Consider the following 26086-nt stretch of genomic DNA (forward strand, 5'->3'; position numbering starts at 1 on the left):
CTGTCCTAACAAAAAGTTAAAGGTTTAGAGGCTAGGCCTCTTGCACTGTAAGTGATTGTAAAAGTATTTTTTTTTTTATAACAAACATGATATACTTACCTGCTCTGTGCAAGGGTTTTGCACAGAGCAGCCCCAATCTTCTTCTTCTGGGGTGCCCCGGGGGCGTTCCAGGCCCCTCCTCTTCATCGGGAGCCCCCACGGAGAGCCGCTTTCCATTGGGGCATCCGTGCGGGCACGCTTCCGAGTCCTGCTGCTGCGTCTATTGACACAGACAGCAGGACTCGGCCCCGCCCTGGCCCCCGCTCCGTGTGTCATTGGATTGGATTGACAGCAGCCGGAGTCAATGGCTATCAATCTACCCAATGAGGACAGAGACAACGATTGGAGTCACTGGGCTCATGTTTGTAGCTTGACACAAACGGGTTCAGGTAAGAAAAAGGGGGGCTTCGGGGAGCAGCTGCAGCACAGAAGGTTTTTCACCTTAATGCATAGAATGCATTAGACATGTGCACACTGAAATATTTTGTTTCGGAATTTCGTTTTCGTCCGAAAAATAAACTTATTTAGTTACTCCCGAAATTCGTTTTTATTAATTTCGTTTTTCGTTAAAAATTGCATTCGTCCGAAAATCCAAATTAATTAAGGTCGAATCTGTCATTGAAGGCTTATGGTGTCTGTCGAATGTTCAAAGAAGATTCGACGAAGCAGCTAAACTGTACGACGCCACAATCGTAGATTTCCGGTCGAATTTTCCGCCTACAAGCTAGCTGTAGTAGAATTCTAATGTTGTATGACTAGTAATAATTATATTTATGAATTATTTTACTAGTCAACCAACATTAGAATTTTTCTATAGCCTATGGGCGGATGCATTTGACCGGAAATGTACGATTGCAGCGTCGTACAGTTTAGCTGCTCCGTCGAATCTTCTTAGAACTTTCGACAGACACAAGCCAAAGATTCAACGTTTGTATGTTTTTCGTTGCTTTGTCGAATCTTCGTCGTTCATGTTGGATAGTCTACTCTACCCCAACAGTCAGCCAACTTTCACATTCATTTCTCAATCTCCAAGTGCAATGGCGGGCGCGGCATCCGACATTGTGTCAGATATTGATATGGTTATTATAATATAAAATCTATAATAATAAATCCTCCCCACAACACGGGCAGCCTCTGAGGCTATCACAACACTAGCAACACTAGTATCAGTATCAAGTTCACAACACTAACACAATAGCAGCGGATTATTATGAAAAAGTTAAGTTGAACTGTAGCTTGCTTCACTATTGTTCTGCTGCTGTGCTTATGCTTAATTGCTAAATAATTCAGGTTCTCTGACAAACGGACCAGCTAAGATTGACTGTCTTCTGAAATGATTCAGTGTGTGTGTCTCTCTCTGCTAGCAAATCGTAAGTGAAAGTAAGTTGGCTGTACATGTGTACTTAGTTCTAGCTATTTTACTGCTCCTCCTCTTTGGTTACAATTGGTAACAATTGGTTACAATATTTTTATTTTACTTCCCCCATCCAATTCCAGCAGCGATCTTTTTCTCTCTATGTTGAAACTTTTCTCTCTATGTCAAATCTTTTCTCTCTATGTTGAATCTTTTCTCTCTATGTTGAATAATCTTGGACTAATAGAGTTAAGGTTAGGCACATTCGACCACAGGTTCGATAGACACAGATTGTTACTGTCAGCGTAATGTTGAATCTCCTATCTATATCGAACTGTTGTCGCAACGAAAATGAAAATAAAGCATTTGTTTATGTCGGATCTTTCGATTTTCATATTCTGCTCTTTCGTTATCGTTTGTTAAAACGATAACGAAAATACCTGAAATTCGGACGAAAATGCATTCGGACAAAAATGAATGCACATGTCTAGAATGCATTAGGTGAAAAACCTTGAGACTTTACAACCCCTTAAATAAGAACAGATTTAGGACAGACTCACTCTGACATTGTTCAAAAAACTTTGTTGTCAGCAAGTCAGAAACATCTAAAATAACCTGGACACCTAAACTCTTCCCCAGCAAATCCTCCATCCCAAAAAAGCAGCCCCTTTACCTAAAACAAACCCCTCAAGAAAAATCCCACTTCTCCGAAAGGTACAGTGCCTTGAAAAAGTAGAGAATGGAGAAAGGAGGCTAGAGGTGGACTTTAATGGTACCGTAAGACAGAAAGGCAGTAGTCTCAAATAGAGATTTTAAGTTTTTATTACAAAAATATATATATATATATTTATATAAAAAGAAATATTCTAAAAACCACATATGACAATCAAGAAATGTTGTGCTCTATAGCCACATATTGTGGCATCTTGTTACAGTAGTACCATCTGTGTATTCCTTGTTCTACATGTTTCACGGATGAAGTCTACCACTTCTTCAGGAGCTTTATAGTACAATATACATGTGCGATGCTTTATAGAGCGATTATCATATGACTATGAATAAAAGGAAAAACATACATTAATCAAATAATAGATATTACATTTCATATAAGTTAAGGTAAAGATACATCATATGTCTGCTGTAGGGACCCTATGGGTGAAGATCTTACCACAAAGTGCCACAGAGCAGGCGACCCAAAGGAGGATGGCCCATCCCAGAGAGCCTGGGAGCCTCTCACACAGAAAAGAGCACCAATAATGGTCTAATTAAAAAATAATAAGGAATCCAATCAAAAAAAGTGCCTCGCCAAAATGGTTAATCGCCAGATAATAGATAACAACAAAAAGTATTCATGCCAAGATCTCAGTTGGATCACAAGGACTCAAAAAATTAGAGTACAGTAATTCTCTATAAGATGTGGGAAAGTCTGTGGAAAAGTATACATGGGTAGATGGAAATCTAGATAATCTCAAAAATACACAGTTCACCTTGCACCGTAAGTAGATCACATCAATATGTATACACATAGGCGTATAATGTGTGCAAAGGTTTTTGAGAGATATCTAAAGCCAAGAAAAAAGGGGAAATGTATATATATATGTATACTCGTGTATCTATCATGCTTCCAAATTCCAGATTGGTTCGTATATCTAATATAACAAGAGAAGTCTTACGTTGCAAAAGGCTGAAGATTGGTGCTGTTAAATTTGATGTACACTTACATCAATCCTTGGTTATGTGAACAAAAAGGTAACCCCCCTACAATAAAACGGAGGTTGAGAGATCTATAAGGCCTTCCATAGGAGGGTACATAAGTCAGATATAATTGCAAAAGAGCACAAGTAAAGCCTACCTTAGGGTCTCACTCCTAGGGATACAGCTTGATATTGCACTAGAAAGGCTGTGACATACAGCCCCTCTATTTACATGTTTGTGTGCTAGCTCCTGCCCAGTGACGCCCACAAGGCCGGAAAGTGGCGTGTGACATCACCGGACCCGGGGTGCATCAATCGGCACATGCGAGGTGCCTCAAAACGTCTCTCACACACCGCGGACAAAGTCCGTAAGTGTGGAGCCATACAGGTGGCGAGACAGGGAACACGTGAAACACGCATTCCTGTCCCCCTCCAGGGCCGCAAACCCGCCTTGAAAAGCCAAAAAACCTGGCCGCCCTGCAGAGCATACACTATGGGCAAGAAACCCAAGGCCGCCATGATGGAAAAGGACAGGCCTCGGGACAGGTATCAGCCAGTGAAGGCTCCCTAGTGGATCACGAAGGAACTGCGCTCCATGGAGAATGTACAAGTAGATCCTAAAGGGGTGGAAATCCACATTCATGTGTGTGAAGGTGCCCTAATGGATCAAGATGTAACTGCGCTCCATGTGGAACGTATAAGGTAGATCCTAAAGGGGAGGAAATCCACATTAACATTAGGTCTCCACAGCAGACAATATTAATTAAACCATCAGTCAAAAAACAACGGTAACATACATCAAATTAAGTACATGAAATATATATCATCAATAACTGCGCAATAGTGTCTATAGAGTTACTGGCTTATATCCAGATTCTCCACATCATTAATGGAGAAAGGGAAAATAACGGAAAAGTGAATACGTCAGAAACAGAGACAGACACAGAAGAAAGTAAATAGAACCACGGAGAACTACAGCTTGTATGGGACAGCAGAGAGATTCCAAATATTATAAAAAGGGTTTGTATGAGTTAACCTCATTGAGGCCAGGTGGAGTCATAGCATTGAGATGCTCTATCCAGAGAGTCTCGCGTTGGAGGATACATTTATCCCAGTTACCCCCCCTGGGGTTCACTGGGACAGCTTCCAGGACAAAAAAAAATATCATATCGGTCTCATACTTATGATATAAGCCAACATGTCTTGTAATGGGCGTGATAATCTTGCCTCCGTCTGAGTAATAGACATGATCGCCAATTCTCTGCCTAAATTCGCATTTAGTTTTTCCGATGTAGAATGCTCCACTCCGGCACTAAATAATATAAATGACTCCCCATGTGGAGCAATCCACAAAGGTTTTAGATTTATGCCATTGGCCATTAGGTAGTTGAACGCTCGGGCCTTCCTTGACCCAAGGACATTGTGGACAGTTTCCACAACAGTACGTGCCTCGTAATGTGGGATTGGCCTCTTTGTGTGGTATGTAGTGACTGGCAGTAAGTTGTTCTTTTAAAGTAGTGGCTCGTCTAAAGATCAATTCTGGCGTGTCTCTTACATATTTAGAGACCGTATAGTCCTCAGTAAGGAAATGCAGCTTTGGGTTTCTTGCCCATAGTGTATGCAATACGTCTTTGTGTATACGTATTGATGCAATCTACTTACGGCACAAGGTGCAGCATATAGGGGCTCATTCCCCCATCTTCTCAAATCATGAATTGTGTATTTTTGGGATTAACTAGATATCCATCTACCCATGTTCTGTTTAAGAGGCTCTCAGGCCCTCCAGGATGAACTATCCTCCTTTGGGTCGCCTGTACTGCGGCACATTGTGGTAAGATCTTCACCCATAGGGTCCCTACAGCAGACATATGATGTATCTTTATCTTTGCCTTAACTTATATCAAATGTAATATATATTATATGATTAATGTATATTTTTCCTTTTATTCGTAGTCATATGATAAATGCTCTATAAAGCATCGCACATGTATATTGTACTATAATGCTCCTGAAGAAGCGGTAGACTTCATCCACGAAACATGTAGAGCAAGCAATACGCAGATGGTAGTACTGTAACAAGATATAACAATATGTGACTATAGAGCACAATGTTTCTTGATTGTCATATGTGATTTTTAGAAAATCATTTGTATATTTCTCTTTTTTATATATATATTTTTGTAATAAAAATTTAAAATCTCTATTTGAGACTATTGCCTTTCTGTCTTGCGGTACCATTAAACTCCACCTCTAGCCTCCTTTCTCCATTCTCTTCCATATTTCTGGGATGAAGGTACCAACTCTATTATATGAACTGAATTTGGCACTCTTTCTAAAAGCCCTGAAAAAGTATTCATACCCCTTAACATTTTCTACTAGATTTTAGTTAGGGGTACCAAAGTAAAGGGGGTTTAATACATATGCACGCCACTATTTTCAGATATTTATTTTGTAAAAAAAATTGAAAACCATTTATCATTTTCCTTCCACTTCACAATTATGTACCACTTTGTGCTGGTCTATGACATAAAATCCCAATAAAAGACATTTACATTTACGTTTTTTGTTGTAACATGACAAAATGTGGAAAAAGTCAAGGGGTATGAATACATTTTCAAGGCACTGTATATCTCTTCTTCTTAAGTAAAACTTCCCCCAAAGCAACCATCCACTGCTCATCTCTGTAACCCTCTTCCACAGCTCACCTCTATGCCCTTTTTCGGCAGCTTACCTCTACACCCCAACATTCATAGTTCATCTCTGCACTGCTGTCCACAGCTTATCCCTGCACCATTGCCCACAGCTCACATCTACCCCACCACAGACAGCTCAACTCTGCAATCTGGTCCACAGCTCACCTCTACACCTACACCTGCATCCACTTCTGCACCCTTTTTCTGCAGCTCACTTGCACCTTTGCATCTCTCATCCACAGCATATCTCCCCAACAGGGACTAAGACAGCAATAAAAATCTTACAGAGGATTTAACTCTTAATCACTCAATCCATAACTAAGATACATTGCTAATTTTCAGGAAACTTTTTAGAACACAATCAAGCAGAAAGCTTTCTCTGAAGATCTTTATTTTTCATCTTTTTTAAATATGGTATAAATTAGTAAAGATGTTGCCCAGAGCATGTTTACAAATAAACAAAAATGTCAGAATCAGTATTTCCCATAAAACATTCTAAATATCAACTGTGACCTTTTAGAGAGTTCTGTATATTTTTAGCATATTATTGTTAGCTGGTGAGCCGTGGAGTGCCATCTACTTTACTACTTTCTTGATATTGGTGCCATCTAGTGATCATCGCAGTGAAGCTGCTTTATGAAAGTTCCAAAAGACAGGCTGAAACCCAGATTAGAAAAGCAAACAACCAAATCTTGACCCACACACATAGACAAAGATTGTATTATATTTTACCTGTCAGATTAATTAAATATGGTATCAGATCCTTCTTAAACAAACTTGGCTGGTTGATCCATCCAATCTCATTAGACTTTACACAGTTCCTAAATGTTCTTGAAAAATGGAGGCCCTTTCAAACCTTTGTGCTTGCAGTAACACACACTTACAAATGTACCCTAATACCAAATTTAGAATTTATTATAGCTCCTTTTGTATCTTTTTTTTAACATTTATTAGTTGTATGTAGGCCATAGGTGTGCGCAGCCTCTTGCATTAGGGTGTGCACCCTTAAGCTCAAACACACACGCGTGCGTGCGTATGTGTGTGTGTGTATATATATATATATATATATATATATATATATATATATATACACAGTTTACATACCCTGATAGAATTTATGATTTTTTGGCCATTTTTCAGATGATATGAATGATAACACTGATGGGTAGTGTTTGGCTGAAGCCATTTATTATCAATCAACTGTGTTTACTCTTTTTAAATCAATAATCATAACAGAAACTGCCCAAATGATCCTGATCAAAAGTTTAATACCGTGTAATGCCCCCTTTAACATCAATGACAGTTTGAAGTCTTTTGTGGTATTTGTGAATGAGGCTGTTTATCTTCTCAGATGGTAAAGCTGTCCATTCCTCTTGGCAAAAGGCCTCCAGTTCCTGGAAATTCTTGGGCTGTCTTGCATGAACTGCATGTTTGAGATCTCTCCAGAGTGGCTCAATGATATTGAGGTGAGGAGACTGAGATGGCCACTCCAGAACCTTAACTTTATTCTGCTGTAGCCAATGACAGGTCCACTTGGCCTTGTGTTTTGGATCATTGTCATGTTGGAAAGTACAAGTACGTCCCATGTGCAGCTTCCTGGCTGATGAATGCAAATGTTCTTCCAGCATTTTTTTATAACATACTGCATTCATCTTGCCATCAATTATGACCAAATTTCCTGTGCCTTTTGTAGCTCACATATCCCAAAAACATCAGTGATCCACCTCTGTGTTTCACAGTAGGAATGATGTACCTTTCACCATAGGCCTTGTTGACTCCTCTCCAAATATAGTGTTTATGGTTGTGGCCAAAAAGCTCGATTTTGGTCTCATCACTCCAAGTGACTTTGTGCCAGAAGGTTTGAGGCATTTGCGTAGTAATGGCTTCCTTCTGGCGACTCGACCATGCAGCCCATCTTTCTTCAAGTGTCTCCTTATTGTACATCTTGGAACAGCCACACCACATGTTTTCAGAGAGTCCTGTATTTCACCTGAAGTTATTTGTGGGTTTTTCTTTGAATCCCGAACAAGTTAGTTGGCCTACCTGACCGAGGTTTGGTTTCAACAGAACTCCTCATTTTCCACTTCTTGATTAGAGTTTGAACACTGCTGATTGGCATTCTCAATTCCTCGGATATCTTTTTTTTATCCCTTTCCTGTTTTATACAGTTCAACTACCTTTTCCCTCAGATCCTTTGACAATTCTTTTGCTTTCCCCATGACTCAGAATCCAGAAACGTCACTGCAGCACTGGATGAAAGATGCAAGGGTCTGTCAGGAGTACACACACACTAATTACAAGAAAACAGATCACATGTGAGGATGGTTACCTTTAATAGCTATTCAAACCCCTTTGTGTCAACTTGTGTGCATGTTATCAGGCCAAAATCACCAGGGTATGTAAACATTTGATCAGGGTCATTTGGGTAGTTTATGTTGTCATTATGATTTAAAAAGAGTAAACACAGTTGATTGATAATAAATGGATTCAGCCAAATGCTAACTATGAGTGAAAGAAATGTTTTTGTGTTATCATTCATATTCTCTGAAAAATGGCCAAGAAATCATAAATTCTACCAGGGTATGTAAACTTATGAGCACAACTGTATATACACATTTTAAAATGTATTAAAACATGTTTTAATAAATAGACACTTATCAATAGAAACACTTTCATTTTTTAACTTATCAAAAATACAGTGAGGCCAGTCAGTGTGCTTTGTGGACAACTACCAAAGATGGTCACAGAGATGGGGGTGAACCCAAACACCCCACCTGGAGCTGCCTCTGGTTTAGGGGCACCTGGCACACTCCCTGCGCACACCTATGATGTAAGCAACTAAATATTCCCAAACAACATTTTATTTAAGTCTCACAGGGTAGCCACAACAAGATTTTCAAGTAAACAAGTTTTTAACCATGCAGTCTGTGGACATGTAAATATAGCATTTCTGTAGAGCAGCCTTTCTCAACCTTTTCAACACAAAGGAACTCTTGAAATAACTCTCCAGGCTCAGGGAACCACTACAAAAAATTACTATATCTACAACTTATGATACATTAGTGTGATGGTCAGTGGGAATAATGCTACCATTGGGAAGAATTTCCCCCTTACAGATAGCTAATAAGATCTATGGTGTCAGTGGGAACTTATCTGAGAGGCAAAAGTTGCTCATTGCAGTTGCTCAAGAAACCCCTAACAACCTCTGGAGGAAATCAAAGGTTCTATGGAACCCTGGGATTATGTGGATCAGAAAAGCTATTATATGATGTTAAGTTGAAGGAGATATCATTTTTAAATAGTGTTTTTTATTTCCATAATCTATATTCCAGTTTAAAAAAAGCCAGAGGTATGTGCAATCACAGGGAAAATACATCTTGTTACAGGAAGAAATGACCAAATGGAAAAGAATAGTAGTTAAATACAGACGTAATATAAATGCACAGCAAGCCATCAGCAATTGTTGTGGTAACTACAGTAGTGATTTTGGGCAAATTAATTTTCTATAAAATTGCAAATTTGTCCCTTACTGAGGTGGAAATGTTGAATTTCACTTATTGAGCTACTTAGGTAAAATTTGCTAGTGAGAATAAAAGGTTCTAATTTTTTTCCTATTTATAGGGTGTGGGTTATTTTGGAGTACTTCAGGTAGTTGTGTTTATTTCATTTCATTGTTGTTTGTATTGTGTTTTTCCTTTTTTGTGTAATAGATAATTATTTGTATTGCCAGAAAATTTTTTATTTTTACTTTTTTTTTTACTTTTATAGTTTTCATTTTTTTTCATGCTGTGATAATAAATACAAAAAAAAATAGACTACTGATGGGCCAGGATAGTTAAAAAGGAGCTTCAGGAGACACAGAAAAAAACATCTTGAAGTGGAACTTTACTAAAGTGGATGTAAACCCGATTCATGAAATTTGAGCTGGGCAAATATATCTGCAGTGTTTTGTTATCTCTCTTCAAAGCACTATGTCCCGTAGCTGTCTCCAGCTCCATTCTTCTGTTATCAGCCTGATAATTTCTGACAAGTTCTCAGACACGTGATAAAACCAGCCTGCATTTTGTGTCAGGGAGGGTGCTATAAATAGATTAGGAGAAAGCTGCTCTACTCACAGGACAGCTCTGAAAGTCTCTATCTGGAGGGGGGTGTGTGCCTTTCCTCCAATCAGCTGTCTCCCAGTGTAATCCAAGACTTCTCTCACCGTGCAGAATAAGGAAGTGAACATTCTAACACGATGTTCACTTTCTAAACATTATATAAAGCTGAAGACAACAGATATACATATACAACTTATGGAGGAGGATTTGTTTCATCCCTGTTTATCGTCTGAGGCTGGTTCACTTCACTGGGTATATGTGAGGGTTTACATCCACTTTAAGGCCCCCCCCCCCCACTTATCTACTATTGTCAGTTTTTTTTTTTCTGGGAGTGGGTACCTTTTTCTGACAGGTACGCTTTCCCACTTCCGCAATTCTTGCTTAGGAGAGAATTGTGAAAGTTTCCCCCCACCTGCAGCCTCGTGGGACATGTGACATGTCCCACGAGGCTGCAGGACCAGTCTGAAAGTGCAGTCGGTCTTGTGCATGTCCACTGGTGAGTTGGCTGTGAAACAAGCAGGGAGTCACAGCCGGCCTCTCCACAGACAAGATGATGGTACCAGCCAAAAACCGGCCTGGGTAAAGACAGCGCTGGACCCCTGGACTGGTAAGTGTCTGTTTATTAAAAGTCAGTAGTTACAATATTTTTTTTTACAATTGACATAACTTGATTTCACATTTTAAGGAAGATGAACATTCCTAATTTCCCTCATACTTAGAGGTAACTGATTAGACCTTACCAGGCTTTCAGCTACAGCAAAATCACACTGCAGTGTCTTTGACACTGCACTGGTGGGGTATTGTGCCTTAGGTCAGGAATGCAAATTGCAATGCTGGATGTTAACATTTATATTCTGATATTCCTGCAATTGTGCATTGGTTGTATTGCTAACAGGAGTTCTTTGGGATTCAGAGAAATCTTTTCTTTATAATTTTTTTTTGTTTTCAGTGTTCATTTAATATTTTGGATGCAAAAAAAAATAAAAAATTCTTTGGGGCATATTTATAAAGCAATGAATGTGACTTTCAGCAGACATTTACTGGTAGTGAATCAATGTCATTTAAAACACATGTACCGTGAGGATTCACCTGCAGTGAATGTTTGGAGAATTTCAGATTTGCTGATTTATAAATACACCCCTACATGTAAGAAATATAAGTTACATTTGTATCTTAATTCTAAAGGATTTTGAATTGTATCGTGAAGTAAAGATGAACGTAGTAAATTTGCTGGAAGATGTGTTGCGTGACCCTGATCTCCTACCCCAGGAAAGGAAAGCTGCAAGTAACATACTAAAGTAAGTGCATTTTTTTTCTTAGCATACTAGAAAGCAGAGCTACCGTATATACTCGAGTATAAGCCGACCCAAATATAAGCCGAGACACCTAATTTGACCACAAAAAACTGGGAAAACTTATTGACTCGAGTATAAGCCTAGGGTGGGAAATGCAGCAGCTACTGTAAGTGGAAAAGAGGGTCAACAATGCCCATCTGCAGCCTCACTGTGCCCATTTGCAGCCTCACTGTGCCATCTTCATGCCCCACTGTGCCATCTGCATGCCCCACTGTGCCATCTCTATGCATTACTGTGCCATCTCCATGTCTCACTGTGCCATCTGCATGCCTCACTGTGCCAATCTGCATGCCTCACTGTGCCGTCTCCATGTCTCACTGTGCCATTTGCATGCCTCACTGTGCCATCTGCATGCCTCACTGTGCCACCTGCATGCTCCACTGTGCTATCTCCATGCCTCACTGTGTCATCTGCATGCCCCACTGTGCCATCTCCCTGCCTCACTGTGTCCATCTGCAGCCTCATGTACCTGATCTCCGATCTCCAGAACACTGGCGCTGTGACATGCAGTCTAGTCGGCGGCTGTGCAGTGTAACAAAGCCCCGTCTCCTCCTCGTCCGTTACAGAACACTGATTCAGTTTCCCAGCAGTGAGTCAGTGTTCCGCCTATCACGGATGAGGAGAAGGTGGGGCTTTGTTACACTGCACAGCCGCCGACTAGACTGCATGTCACAGCGCCGGGAGATCAGGAGCATGAGGCTGCAGATGGGCACAGTGACTCGAGTATAACCCGTGGGGGCTCTTTCAGCACAAAAAAAGTGCTGAAAAACTTGGCTTATACTCGAGTATATTTCCAGTTCGTGCTATGCCAGGCAAATTATCAGTGACTCTGCCATCAGGCAGGCTATTTGAATATTCACTACTAGAACGTACAGTAGAGCTGCTTCTGTATGGTACAATCAACACTGTAAGCAAAAAAAAAGAGGAAATGGATGCATGTTCAGTATAAAGCGACAGGTGTCTCAATATGAGTTTAGAGATTACATTTATGAATTTGCTGAAGAGGGCAGGGAGAGCATATGGTGCTTTGTACCACACTGCTCCATATATGAAAACTGTAATATTACTTTTTTTTAATAAATTTATATTATTGCAATTACAAAAAAAAAAGAATTAAAAATCACAAGATAATTGAAATTACTTGTGACAGTCAAACCTGTTGTGCTCTGCTCCTAACCTCTTAGAACTCTTTGTATTCTTTGAGGTAGTAATATAAGTAAAGCAGATGACTGAGACTACATACAGTAAGACAGTGGGTGATATCTAAGACCTAGAAATATGAAATGCAAGACATTCTAATCAAAGGAGTAAGGGCTGGTTCACACCATGAATGGCACAGGAACGCACTGTGCAGTCCTGTGCAATTCACATGCAATCCGAGTGCCATGTGATTTCAGCCCCTACATTTGAATGAGCTAAAATAGTTCTGGATTGTACCAAAAATAGTTCATGCACTACTTACAAAGCACGCACAGTAACTGGATGGCATGGTACTACTGTACCATGCAATCTGCTGCAGGCAAGTGCACTGAGTTTGCAACCTGCATTAAGGTTGTCATTAAGTTAACACTGACACCCTCTGCAAAACCCCAGTGTAGTGAGTTTTGAACGTGGAGCGGGAAATGTGAATGGAACGCAGGTTTCATGCACTGCATTCTGGTGTGTACTGGCCCTAAATGTGCAACCATATCAACAGCAGAGGATGTTACAGAAATTAACTCAACAGGGACTTTCTACTGGGGAGAAGCATCCCATATCACTGCTGCCTAGAGTAATTGCATACAGTAGTTGAATTGGGGGTAGTGGGGCTCCTAAGAGCGGAGAACCTTAGTTCAGTGTTGCAGTGTCTAAGGACTCCATCCACTGGGACCATATTTTATTTTGTTGATCATTCTCAGCTGTTATAGGTGGCCCTACATAGAGGTAGAGTAGAATTTATTAAGGATTTCCATATTTCCAGAGTTGGAGGAGTTGGGGATTTCCAAAGGAGTACATTTGCTTTCTTAGCATAGAATAACAATAGGCCTAGTAGTGTACTGGTCGATTTTCTGACAGCCAAGATTCTACCAGGCCCAATAGACAGACGCTGGAATCCTGGGGAGTGAGACATTGGGAAAAAAGTAATATAATGCAAAACTTAAATCCAGTAAGCACCTAACTGTAATATAACTTTAAATGGTGTTTATATAACTGTTAGGTTGACAATTTAGTTTATACATAACTTATTCATTTCTACCTTAATAATACGTTGCTCATTTAATATATTTTGTATACAGCAAATTAATTGCTGACAATTTTTGTATCAGTGGCCTTTCTCAGGATGAACAAGATGATTGCCATTTGAATATGGAGGACATAATTGCACTAGTAAGTATACTTCTTTAATGCATATTTCCTTTTTTTAAGTGACTGTCACTAGATGGAAAAAGAAGCCCAGCCTGTAAAGATAATGACTTATACTACCTGTCCCAACACCCGGTCCACTGATCTTGACTCTGAGGCAGAGCTATGGTGGCTGATCATCTACATTGAACACACTTCTGGATATGTCAGATACTTGGTCCACCTCTGCCCTTTGTGTTTCCATCCACCTGCTTCTACAAGACCATAGTGACCATTAGTGACTGGACCAGGGAACCGAAGAATGTAGAGAGGGACCAATTATTTGACACTACCATTAGTGTTTAATGCTGAAGATACTTCAGCAAGCTTACCTCTGCAACAGAGTGAAGATCAGTGAAAACATTCTGAACTCAGCCTTAATATATACTTTTTTTCCAATTCGATCATAGTTCTAAAACGTAGTGGTCATAAAATGTTGACTGATCTGTTTTATTGTTTTCAGTCAGAAGGACCACCCACAGAATATCTGGATACTCTTTCAGCAATGGAATTAGCCGAGCAGATCACTCTATTAGATCATATAATATTTCGAAGTATACCATACCAGTAAGTCACTGCCATTTAGCCCTACACTTAGAGAGACCTTATGTTTTCTGAATTATGTGATTTTTTTTTTCTTTTTTTGCTTCTAGAGAATTTCTTGGTCAGGGCTGGATGAAACCAGATAAGATAGACCGGACACCGTATATCATGAAAACCAGCCAGCATTTCAATAATGTAAGTATTTACTTCCATTCTGTGCTGCTACCTGTTAGGCTCTGAAGTGTTGATGTGTTACTGGGTCTTGGCTAAGTGATATTTTATTTAGTTGAAGTGTCAGTCCCACCATAGTGGTAATTCTAGCTCCAAGTAGTTGCTAATTTGGTTTAACTACCTATCAGTGGCTTTTTTAAAAAAAAACTGGGGTATTTAAGAAACAAGACCTGTTCGCATATGGTCATCAATCTGCTACAGGCATTGCAAGAGAGTGTGTTTCTTGCTTCCAGATTATTCATTTTTAATTAAAATTATGGGGGAGTAATATGCCAAGGCGGGAATGAGGAGATACACAATCCCACCATATAGAGACTTCCAGAGATGTAGGGTGACAATGGCTGATTTAGACCTTCAGAGTCCACGCATAACCAAAATATTTAAAAGCAGAAAAGAAAAAGTACGGATTGGTGGCAGTCGGTTATATTTATGTTACCTCATGGAGTGTAACGTGTTCCCTGTGTAAATTCTAGCTGAGTGAATTTGTAAGAACGGCTTTACACTGATGCCCTGTATGCAGGAGTTTTGGTGCACTTTCAGAAAACGCACCAAAACCGTGGGACCTAATAGAAGTCTATGGCAAAGCACAGCTAACCCCCACCAAAACCTTAGGTACACTGCGCTGCACCCACGCTGCGGCCAAAGCGCAGTAGGGCAGTCTGAAGCTGCCCTAAGTCTATGGAATGTTAATAGGAGAAGCAGTTGTTTTAGTAAAGTACCAATACTATATTAAAATTTTTAAGTGATTAAACGATTAAAATTGAACCACGTAAAGCAGTTTCCCAAAATGGTTAAATTTAAGGCATGATGCTTGTGCTCTCAAATGAATTGTCAAGCCATCAATTATTACAATAATTTGAATGGGGGCTGTTGGAGCAAGACCAAGCAAGTATGCACTGCTCATGGCCATTGAAAAGTCCCAGAGGTGACCCAATGACCGCCTGAAAACAAGTCACTTTTCATCTACCAGCATTTCCTCTATTACAATTTATTTATGGCGAGTGGTTGGTAGGCAATTGAGCACACGCACACTGATTGCTCACCAGTAGCCATGTCAGCAAGCAGACATCCTTAGGATATTTAGTCACCTGCAAAGATTTAATACAGCCTTTTGACCCAAGTGGCAATCATCTGATTTGGGAGAAAAAAAAACTCACTTGTTCGTTTTAATGCTTACAATGAATTATCTGCCATATTGATTTCATAAGAATTATGATTTTTGAAACCAAAAAGCTATAGTGTTTCAGTTGAGGACCTGAGTGTCAGACGGATTTTTGATAACTATATGGTTGGTGAGCACATTCCTGATTCAGCAAAATGTAAAGTATAGTGTAGATCTCAAGCTTAGTTGACCTGTGCACATATGAAACTTCTTTATTGATACCCGTATGATCTAATATTTTTTTCTTCTATGTCCTTTGCGTGTATGAATTCTAAAGATGAGTAACCTTGTAGCATCAGAAATTATGAGCCAGCCTGATGTCACCTCTAGAGCCAGCTCCATTGAGAAGTGGGTGGTGGTAGCTGATATCTGCCGATGCATGCACAACTATAATGGAGTGCTGGAAATCACTTCAGCCTTGAACAGAAGTGCAATCTATCGACTTAAGAAGACCTGGGCCAAAGTGTCTAAACAGGTAGGTAGAGCCAGAACTCCATCTTCAGTACACAGGAGGACATCAGAGATCTGTTGAGATGCCTTAATAGAGACAGTGTGTGTGTGAACAAATGAGGGACAGGTGAGAGGTTATATCAGGTACACTGAGGTGTGATCATCCAAGAGTGACAAAAGATGTCTTGGCCATCTGATTTCTTCATGGGTCCCCAAAGCATTCTGATTGGGGCCCATGCATAATGTCACCAAAGAGATTTGCTAGCCCACTTGTCACAGAATTAGCATTAAAGGGCATGCAATGCCAAAACTTTTTTCATTAGTGTTAATTAAGGAATTGTTAAAACCCGTGTAAGGTTTTTGTTGCTGTTAGTCTTGATCCTGGAGAGAAACCTTCTAGTGGGGGCACTTATCCTTCACTTTGGAGAGATGTCTTCTCATTTCCTGTTATTTGTGCAAGACAGGTAGCCCAAACATTCTCACCAGTCAAGACAATCAGCAAAAACATAAAGAAAACACAAAAAACATATTGCCTTACAACCTGCACATGCACAAAAGAACTTCATTACACTAGACCCAAAGGTTTAATACTAAATTAAGTGGTATCATTTAGTATAATTCTAAACAAGTCCAGTAGTCAAGGTTTTGAAATATTTTACTGTTTCCCAAGCACCAATAGGTTTAAATCTAGATATGTGTGTTATTTATTAACTGCGCAAAGTCTCATCTTTTATATTTAGCTGAACTATTAGAAAATACATTTTGGTGTGTTTTTTTTTTTCAATTATCATACAGTTAGATGAAACATTTGTGTATTGGAAGTAGAGTGGACATACATAAGCAAGAATACTGCAATTGAATGTTGTATGTTTCTTGGCTTCATAAAACATATGTTCTGTAAAGTGTGATATATTGGTGCTGGAGAATAATGAACCGTTGGCTTAGGTAACAAAATACTGAATTATTTAGTTCATGGCAGGTAAAGGGTCATTTGCACTAAGAATTATGATTTGACTTAATGGATAAACATTTTATTTTTAGACAAAAGCACTCATGGACAAGCTTCAAAAGACTGTTTCATCAGAAGGCAGATTTAAAAACCTCAGAGAAACTCTCAAGAAGTAAGTTTTATAAAGAAATATGTAATACCTTAGACCAAGCACAGCTTCCCAGACGCCTGGCCAAATAACACCTTTCAGTGACATCTGCCCTGTCCTGCAGAGAAGCTGGGATGTGAGGTTCGTTGAGCAGGCCAACAGCATCACAGGATTGAATGTTCTCCCGTTTTCACACAACCACGTATGTGGTCTCCCAGCTGCAGTGCAAGCACAGTGTAGGACCTGAGATACTCTGCAACCTCTTGGTTTCAGCTCTGCTGCCTGAACAGGACAGAGGTCACAGGCTTTATATGATTTTTTGCACCTATATCCACATGGGGGGAGAAACCATCACTACACAGAACAAGGTGGAGCATTTCAGTCCTGCCCTGTTATTCCCTTCTGGTTTGGTGACAGATGCATTTTTTTAATGTGAAGAGGAGGAAGGAGGAGGATAGGGAGGGATAGGAGCTGCACTATTATACGTTTGATTCCTGGCAAAGAATTAAAAAAAAATGGTTCCCTCAGAGAACTTCTTATGAGAAAGTGAATACATTGCTACCCTCAGATTGTAGCATTGCACTTATCACCTTCCACTAATGCTGAGAAAGACATGGTGCTAGATGGCATATAGGTAATGTGAAATATGGGTAGTGCTAAGGTAACACAGATTTGCGAGTAGGCATACATTCACGTATTTTAACTTGCCATTAAAAAATGGGTTTGTCACCAGGTGAAAATGAAGGAAAAACAAATGCAGCCACCATACTTGAGCACTGGAAAGCTGCAATATATAGAACTTTTGTTCTGGTTTTATACCGCTTTAAGGCCAGGCCTGAGCTGGATTACAGAGGTATACCATTACACAGAGTGGAGCATGTCTGTGTGGAGAAGCTGTCATTATTGTGACAACTTCCCTCACAGGGTTCCATCCGTGGCCCCATTCAGCTGTTGGATGGGAGACCAAAGGGGCAATGGATACAGATGTCATTACTCAAATATGGCAGTGCTTACAGTATATTAGGGAAATTACTTGCATCACAGGGGAGACATAACGAATGGGAAACTGGCCACCGTGGTTGCAGCGCATGTTGGATGGGCAGAGACTAGTTTCCCATCAGATCTTCCTTGCTTTTGATTGACAAATGGATGTCAGTGGGCAGATTTGAAAGCTGCTATTGGACTGAATTGTGGATAGGCATCTGCCCACTGTTATGCATTGTCAATCACAGGTAAACTGGACCTGATGGGAAACTAGTTCCCCTTGGCCCATCTACTAAAATGAAGCAACCACTCAGCCATGCAAATATCATTGTTACGAGCGCACAGGCTGGGATGGGAACACACTGGGTAAAAAATGTCCAGTATGGACACTCCAACATCAGTGCTGGCTTCTCTGGTGCAAACATGGCCAATTTTGGTGTGGAGGCTTGACAGAAATCTTGAAGGTGTCTATTACACCCCTTTATAGATTCCCCTAATTATGTAGTAGAGCAGTTATTAAAATGTCTTTGTTTTTTTTCTTCTGTATGTTTTGCAGCTGTAATCCACCATCTGTACCCTACCTGGGAATGTACCTCACTGACCTGGCCTTTATTGAAGAAGGCACACCCAACTTTACAGAGGAAGGCCTTGTAAACTTTTCAAAAATGAGAATGGTGGGTACCTTCTTGGTATTTTAAAATGTACTGAAACTAAGCTATTTTACCTAGCTTTTTATTTCACAAGGCTAACAAATATGATCTGAAAGCTAGTGGCTTTTCTGCCTCTTCTGCACCAGACTGCACCCTCTACAAATCTGCCCTTTTCAAATACAACTCCCACCTCCACACTGCTAAACAAACCTACTACAACACTCTCATCAAAACACTCTCATCCAAACCTCAACAACTCTTTTCTACCTTTAATTCCTTACTTCACCCCCCCCCCCCCCCCCCACTGCCTCCACCCACCAAGTTCCTTACCACCCAGGAGATTGCCAACTATTTCAAAAACAAAATTGACACAATTCGTGATGAGATATATTCAGCATCCAATCCCCCCCCCCCCCCCAATCAACACATGGTCAAACACCACACTCAATATTTTCCTCCTTCAGCCCTGTTGCCACCGAGGAAGTTGCCCAACTCCTCTCCATGGCCCACCCCACCAACTGTCCCCTCACAATTACCGTGATCACCTTCCCGCTCTATCCTAAACTCTCTAACCCATATCTTCAATCTCTCCCTCTCCTCTGGCACCTTTCCCTCCCCGTTCAAATATGCACTGGTTACCCCAATATTTAAAAAACTCTCACTTGACCCCACCTTTTTGAATAACCTAAGACCCATCTCCCTGCTCCCATTTGCCTCCAAGCTCCGCAAACCCCTTGTCCACGACCGCATGAGTTGCTGCCTCACTGACAACAACCTTCTCGATCTTCTACAGTCCGGCTCCCGCGCACAACATTCCACTGAAACTGCCCTACTAAAACTCACCAACGACCTACTAACTGCTAAAACCAACGACCAGTACTCCATACTCATACTCTTGGACTTCTCTGCTGCCTTCGACACAGTTGACCACCTGCTCCTCCTCAACAAACTCCACTCCCTTGACATCCATGATTCTGCCTTATCCTGGTTCTCCTCCTACCTATCTCAGCGCACTTTCAGTGTCACATACAACACCATCTCCTCCGCTCCTCTTCCTGTTGGGGTAGTTACGGATCACAGACTTACTGAATGACATATCAGTATGCATGTAACACCACTTTCTCAAACTCAATCTTTCTAAAACTGAGCTGGTAATATTTCCTCCTCCCCGATCCCCTCCACATGACTTTACCATTTACCATTACGATCAACAGCACAACCTTTGGTCCCTCCACACAAGCCAGGGTGCTGGGTGTAATCCTAGACTCTGACCTCTCCTTCAGCCCCACATCCAATCACTGGTTAAATCTTGCCGCCTTTACCTCTGCAACATCTCCAGAATTCGCCCCTTCCTAACTAATGACACCACAAAACAACGTATTTACTCCTTGGTTATGTCCCGCCTTGACTACTGCAACTCTCTCCTCAATGGCCTACCCTGCTATCCCCCCCTCAGTCTATTATGAATGCTGCTGCTAGACTCACACCTCACTAACTGATCCATGATTGCTGCTCCTCTCTGCCAATCCCTTCACTGGCTTCCACTACCCCACTGTATAAAATTCAAAATACTAACCACAACATACAAAGCCATCCACAACATCGCCCCCAGCTACACCACCAACCTCATCTGCAGATATCGCCCAAATCATCCTCTCCACTCCTCCCAATACCTCCTGCTTTCTAGCTCCCTAGTTATCTCCTCCCATGCTCGCCTCCAGGATTTCTCTAGAGCCTCTCCCATCCTCTGGAACCCCCTGCCCTGGTATGTCTGGTCAGTCCCTACCCTGTCCACCTTTAGTTGATCCCTTAAAACTCATTTATTCAGGGAAGCCTATGCCACACCCACCCTAGAACTGTACCCGAGCCACCCCCATCAGACCATCCCCCGCAGGTATTATCTTCCGTACCACCTCCCCCTCCCTTTAGAATGTAAGCTCCACAAGCAGGGCCCTCCTGTCCCTTCTGTATTGAACTGTATTGTAATTGTGCAGTCCCCCCTCTACATTGTAAAACACTGCGCAAACTGTTGGCGCTATATAAATCCTGTATTATAATAATAATAATAGTGACCAGACGATAGCACCGTTAGATCGTTTATCAGGCGAGCCGGCAGAAACGGTAAGCCAGAGAAACACTCAGACATTTCTCTGACTCAAGAGTGCATGTGAAAATTCGATGTGCCTGGATATGCAGGGTGAAGGATCCCAATATACTTGCGGCTCCTTAGGGGGCGCGCTACACAGGAAAAATACATTTGTATAAGCACACAGCAGTTGATTTATTAAAACTGGTGTGCAGTGCAAAATCTTGTGCAGGTGTACATGGTAACCAATCAGCTTTTAACCCCCAATACCTACATGAGTCTCATCTCAATCCAGCGATGTGCACGAGAGCCTCGGCTGCCCCAGCTCTCAGCCTCCTCATTGGCTAAGATAGCAGCGGGAGCCATTGGCTCCCACTACTGTCAATCACAGCCAGCGAGCCAATGAGGAGAGAGCATGGGCGGGGCCAAGCCGCATCTGTGTGTGAATGAACACACAGAGCAATGGCTTGAGAGCAAGCCTGCTTGGATGCCCCCATAGCAAGCTGCTTGCTGAGGGGACACTCGGCAGGAAGAAGGGCCAGGAACGTTGGCAAGGGACCCGAGAAGAAGTGGTTCGGGGCTGCTCTGTGCAAAACCACTGTACAGAGCAGGTTTGTATAACATGTTTGTTATTTCATTTTTAAAAAATGCCTTTACAATCACTTTAAGCTTTGACCAAAAACAAATCTGGAAGCTGATTGGTTTCTCTGCAGAGCTGCACCAGATTTTGCACTCTCCAGTTTTAGTAAATCAACCCCACATTTCTCTCTATTCAGGTGCTCTGTGTGTTAGAAATGATCACATCAAAAAACGTCTAAAATAACCTGGAGGGTTGGAAATGTTCAGCTGATGATGTAGTATCCTCCACTGTAATGCTTATACAGTACCTGACCGCGAGATTGTGTTTCCAGCGCGATAGCATCGCGCTGGTTCTCGGCGACAGGGTACTGTGCATGTCGCGCTGGCTCACTCATCGGGAAAGGAAAACTTTGTTTTCCTTCCGCGACGAGTGACAGGCAGTGCTGACAGCTGTCTGGTATGAATCCTGAGGCAGGAACACCGCGCCAAATTTTAAATGAAAAAACCGGCGTGGGTTCCCCCCCCCAGGGGCATACCAGGCCCTTAGGTCTGGCATGGATTGTAAGGGGAACCCCCTACGCCGAAAAATTGGCGTGGGGGTCCCCCCCAATCCATACCAGACCCTTATCCGAGCACGCAGCCCGGCCGGCCAGGAAAGGGGGTGGGGACAAGCGAGCGCTCCCCCCTCCTGAGCCGTACCAGGCCGCATGCCCTCAACATGGGGGGGTGGGTGCCTTGGGGGAGGGGGGGCGCCCTGCGGGGCCCCCCCACCCCAAAGCACCTTGTCCCCATGTTGATGAGGACAAGGGCCTCTTCCCGATAACCCTGGCCGTTGGTTGTCGGGGTCTGCGGGTGGGGGCTTATCGGAATCCGGGAGCCCCCTTTAATAAGGGGGCCCCCAGATCCCGGCCCCCCACCCTGTGTGAATGAGTTTGGGGTACATGGTACCCCTACCCATTCATCTAGGGAAAAGTGTCAATATAAAAAAAACACAGTACACAGGTTTTAGAAATAATTTATTAGTCAGCTCCGGGGTCTTCTTCCAACTTCGGGGGGTCTCCTTCCGACTTCTCCCGGTGTTCGGCCTCTTCCCCCGGTGTTTGGCCTCTTCTCCCGGTGTTCGGCCTCTTCTCCGGGCCCCGCCGCTATCTTCTTCCAGCTCTATTGCCAGCGAGGGGCCCGGTCTGCTGCCGCTGTCTTGTCGCCGCTGTCTCTTCTTCTCTTCTTCCCCGATGTTGACACGATGTTGACACGACCTGTAGTTGTTGTTCATAAGATGTTTATATCGTATGCGTTGAATCGTAGATGTACTTTATGTGTTAAAAGAAAAATTGTCATTCATTTGCAAAGATTGTTCATAATTTTCTGACAAAAATTGTAATATACAGCCAGTGTAAGAGACTAAAATGGGCTAACATGGGAAAAACTGAAAGTGGCAAAGGAGACGTTATGAATGTGTTTGAGAAAGTCCCAGTTTTGAAATGAAGGAAAAAAATAAGCAGTTCTTGTAAGTGGATGATATAAGAAAGTAAGCTACAGTAATTTTAGTCAGCAAATGTTTTCTTTGAGGCAATACTGGAAAAGTTGGCCGGCCGAGCTGCTTGCTGTCTGCCAGATTCCTCTGAACAGCAGATGGGCAGTGCCTCTAGGTGTCTAGGGGAATCGTAAAGCTTTAGTCATAGAACTGCCATTCATGAGCGTACCTGTAGAAATAACTACATTATTATCTTAGTATAAAGTTTAAACCAAGTATACATATCTTTTAATTTATGTAGTAAGTATATATTATTTTTCAAGACATAAATGGCACAGTATCCTAGTATATAATTCTAACACCAGGTCCCTTATTTTTTATGCAGACTCTTTCTGGCTCTCTTTTTAACTTTAAATAGTTTTCTTTTTCTGTAAGCCGAAAGCTAAAAAAGTAAAAGGAAATGTGACTTTGTTCTGTAGAGAACACAGGGAAATTTAATAAAAATGGAGCACTCAGAATCTGGTGCAGCTGTACATAGTAGCCAATCAGCTTCTAACTTCAGCTTGTTCAATAAGGTCCCTTTCACACATGTACAGGTCCGTCTGTCAGTTTTTTAGGCGGATCCGAACATACGCTCCATGCAGTTCTCTGGAGCATCGGATGTCAGCGGTGACATATCCGCTGACATCCGATCCGCTGAATCCAGACGGATGGAAACCCTATTTTCCATCCATCTGGTGGATCAGATGAAAATGGACAGGCGGTGGGCACAGTGGCTGCATATGATGGGCACAAGTGGCTGCATATGATGGTCACAAGTGGCTGCATATAATGGGCACAAGTGGCTGTATTTGACGGGCACAAGTGGCTGCATATGACGGGGCCACAAGTGGCTGCATTTGATGGGCACAGTGACTGCGTATGATGGGCACAATGGCTTCATATGATGGGCACAGTGGCTGCGTTTGATGGGCACAATGGCTGCATATGATGGGCACAGTGGCTGCGTTTGATGGGCAAAATGGCTGCAATTTATGGGCACAGTGGCTGCATTTGATGGGCACAGTGAAGCTGCAATTGATGGGGGGGGGTTCAGTATTTTTCAGTTTGTTTGCCCCCCCAAAAAATTTTGAGCACCAGTTGCCACTGGACACGATAGTCGTATGACTGTGGATCCGACTTTGGCCTGCGACTTGAAGTCCAACATCCGTCCGACTTTAGTGAATGGGATCGACTTTGAACCCGACAATGCAGGCACTTTGTGTCTGGTATGAATCTTTAGGGGGAACTTCACACCAAATAAAAAAAAAAACGGCATGGGTTCCCCCTCCAAGAGCATACCAGGCCCTTTCGGTCTGGTATGAATTTTAAGGGGAACCCCCAACGCCAAAAAAACAGCATGGGGTCCCCCCAAAATCATACCAGACCCTTATCCGAGCACGCAGCCCGGCAGGTCAAGAAAGGGGGTGGGGACGAGTGAGCGCCCCCCCCCCCAAACCTCCTGAACCGTATCGGGCCCCTTTAACAAGGGGGCTCCCAGATCCCGGCCCCCCCACCCTATGTGAATGAGTATGGGGTACATTGTACCCCTACCCATTCACCTAAAAGAAAAAAGTCAAAAATAAAACACAGTACACAGGTTTTTAAAGTAATTTATTAAGGCAGCTCCGGTGTCACTTCCTATTTCTTCTCCCCTCTCCGTTTTTTCTGCCTCTTCCTCTGATGTCTTCATCCTCTGCTGGTTCTTCTCCCCTCTCCGCTGATGTCTTCTACCCCTCTCTGGTCCTTCTCCCTCTGTCCGCTGCCTTCTGCCTCTGCCGGGTCTTGTCCGCTGTCTTCTCGCTCTTTTGCCGGGTCCGCTAACTTCTCCCTCTGTTCTTCTTCGTTAACTCGATGCTCTCTTCTGCTCTAATGCTGGGTGCGCGGTGTGCCACTACTTATATTGGCATGGGACGGGGTCACCGGGTGCTGCTCCAAAGCACCCACCCCCCCATGTTGAGGGCATGCGGCCTGGTACGGTTCAGGAGGAGGGGGCGCTCGCTCGTCCCCAATCCCTTTCCTAACCTGCCAGGGCTGCGTGCTCGGATCAGGGTCTGGTATGGATTTTGGGGGGGACCCCCACGCCATTTTTTTTTTCATTTTGGCGTTTTAAAATCATCAGAGCACAAGTTGCATGCCAAAGTCAGATCAGTTAAGACCGCGATCCAACTTTGATCCGACTTCAGTGATATTCAATGGGCTGAAGTAAGATCAAAGTCAGACCAAAGTAGTGCAGGGAGCATTTTCAAAGTCGGACCAACTTGTGTCTCATAGGGAAGAGTCGGCTTTCATAGGGTAACATTGATTTTCACACACCATGAGCTCCCAATGTCGGGGCCTTTGTTGTACAAGTGTGAACTCGGCCTAAGCCCTCATTCACACTGAACGCGACTTTGAAATCGTGCGAGCTCAAAGCCACATTTCAGTCCGACTTCAGGGGCAACTTGAAAGACATCTGTGCAGGTTCATGCACAGATATCTAGTGAAATTGTCCCCGAAGTCGCCAAAAGTAATGCAGGAACTACTTTTGGAAATCGGTGCGACACCGCAAAGTCGGCGCACCAATTGGGACGCTCTTATTGCCGGCAATAGGCTCTGATTTGGCATGCGATTTGACCTGTCAAATCGCGTGTCATATCGCGCTGATATGAATGGGGGCTAAAACCTGGAAGCTGATTGGTTTCTCTGCAGAGCTGCACTAGATTTTGCACATTCCAGTTTTAGTAAAACTCCCCCACAGCTAGTAAGGAAGAGTAACATACTATGCAGCCTGTGACCCCTACTCCACTTTTTCTCAATAGGAATGAATAAATGGATGTTTGTTAAGCTGACCCAATATTCTGTTGTCCATCAGTTATTGATTTAAAGTTTTGCAAACCAAATTCAAATCACAATTCAAAGTATTTCTGTATATTCTGCTCTACTAATAACATCTATATAATGCTGTTTTGCTGTAGATATCGCACATCATTAGAGAAATCAGACAGTTCCAGCAGACTCCATACCGAATAGAACACCAACCAAAGGTAAGACTCTCTCTAACATGGTGTAATTGTAGTGTTGCGCAGTATACATACCGATATTGTATATGAAAGCATAAACATACAAAGTTTTCCAAATCAATCCAATTTAAAGTGATTGTAAATGCACCTTTTTTTATTTTTAAGTTAAATA

The 26086-nt window shown here is 42.2% G+C and overlaps 1 protein-coding gene across 3 annotated transcripts in view; it reads left to right on the plus strand.

Moving 5' to 3' along the window:
* Positions 1-26086, plus strand: part of RASGRF2 (Ras protein specific guanine nucleotide releasing factor 2) — a 502009-nt gene that overhangs the window by 471791 nt on the left and 4132 nt on the right. For all 3 annotated transcript variants that reach the window (XM_073624437.1, XM_073624439.1, XM_073624438.1), the window contains 8 exons: positions 11066-11178; positions 13542-13602; positions 14081-14184; positions 14271-14355; positions 15831-16028; positions 17045-17124; positions 18641-18758; positions 25870-25938. In XM_073624437.1, coding sequence (XP_073480538.1) covers positions 11066-11178; positions 13542-13602; positions 14081-14184; positions 14271-14355; positions 15831-16028; positions 17045-17124; positions 18641-18758; positions 25870-25938 — 828 coding nt within the window. The remainder of the gene's footprint in view (positions 1-11065; positions 11179-13541; positions 13603-14080; positions 14185-14270; positions 14356-15830; positions 16029-17044; positions 17125-18640; positions 18759-25869; positions 25939-26086) is intronic.

This window comes from Aquarana catesbeiana, linkage group LG01 (genome assembly GCF_042186555.1).
Source record: "Aquarana catesbeiana isolate 2022-GZ linkage group LG01, ASM4218655v1, whole genome shotgun sequence".
Classification (NCBI taxonomy): Eukaryota; Metazoa; Chordata; class Amphibia; order Anura; family Ranidae; genus Aquarana; species Aquarana catesbeiana.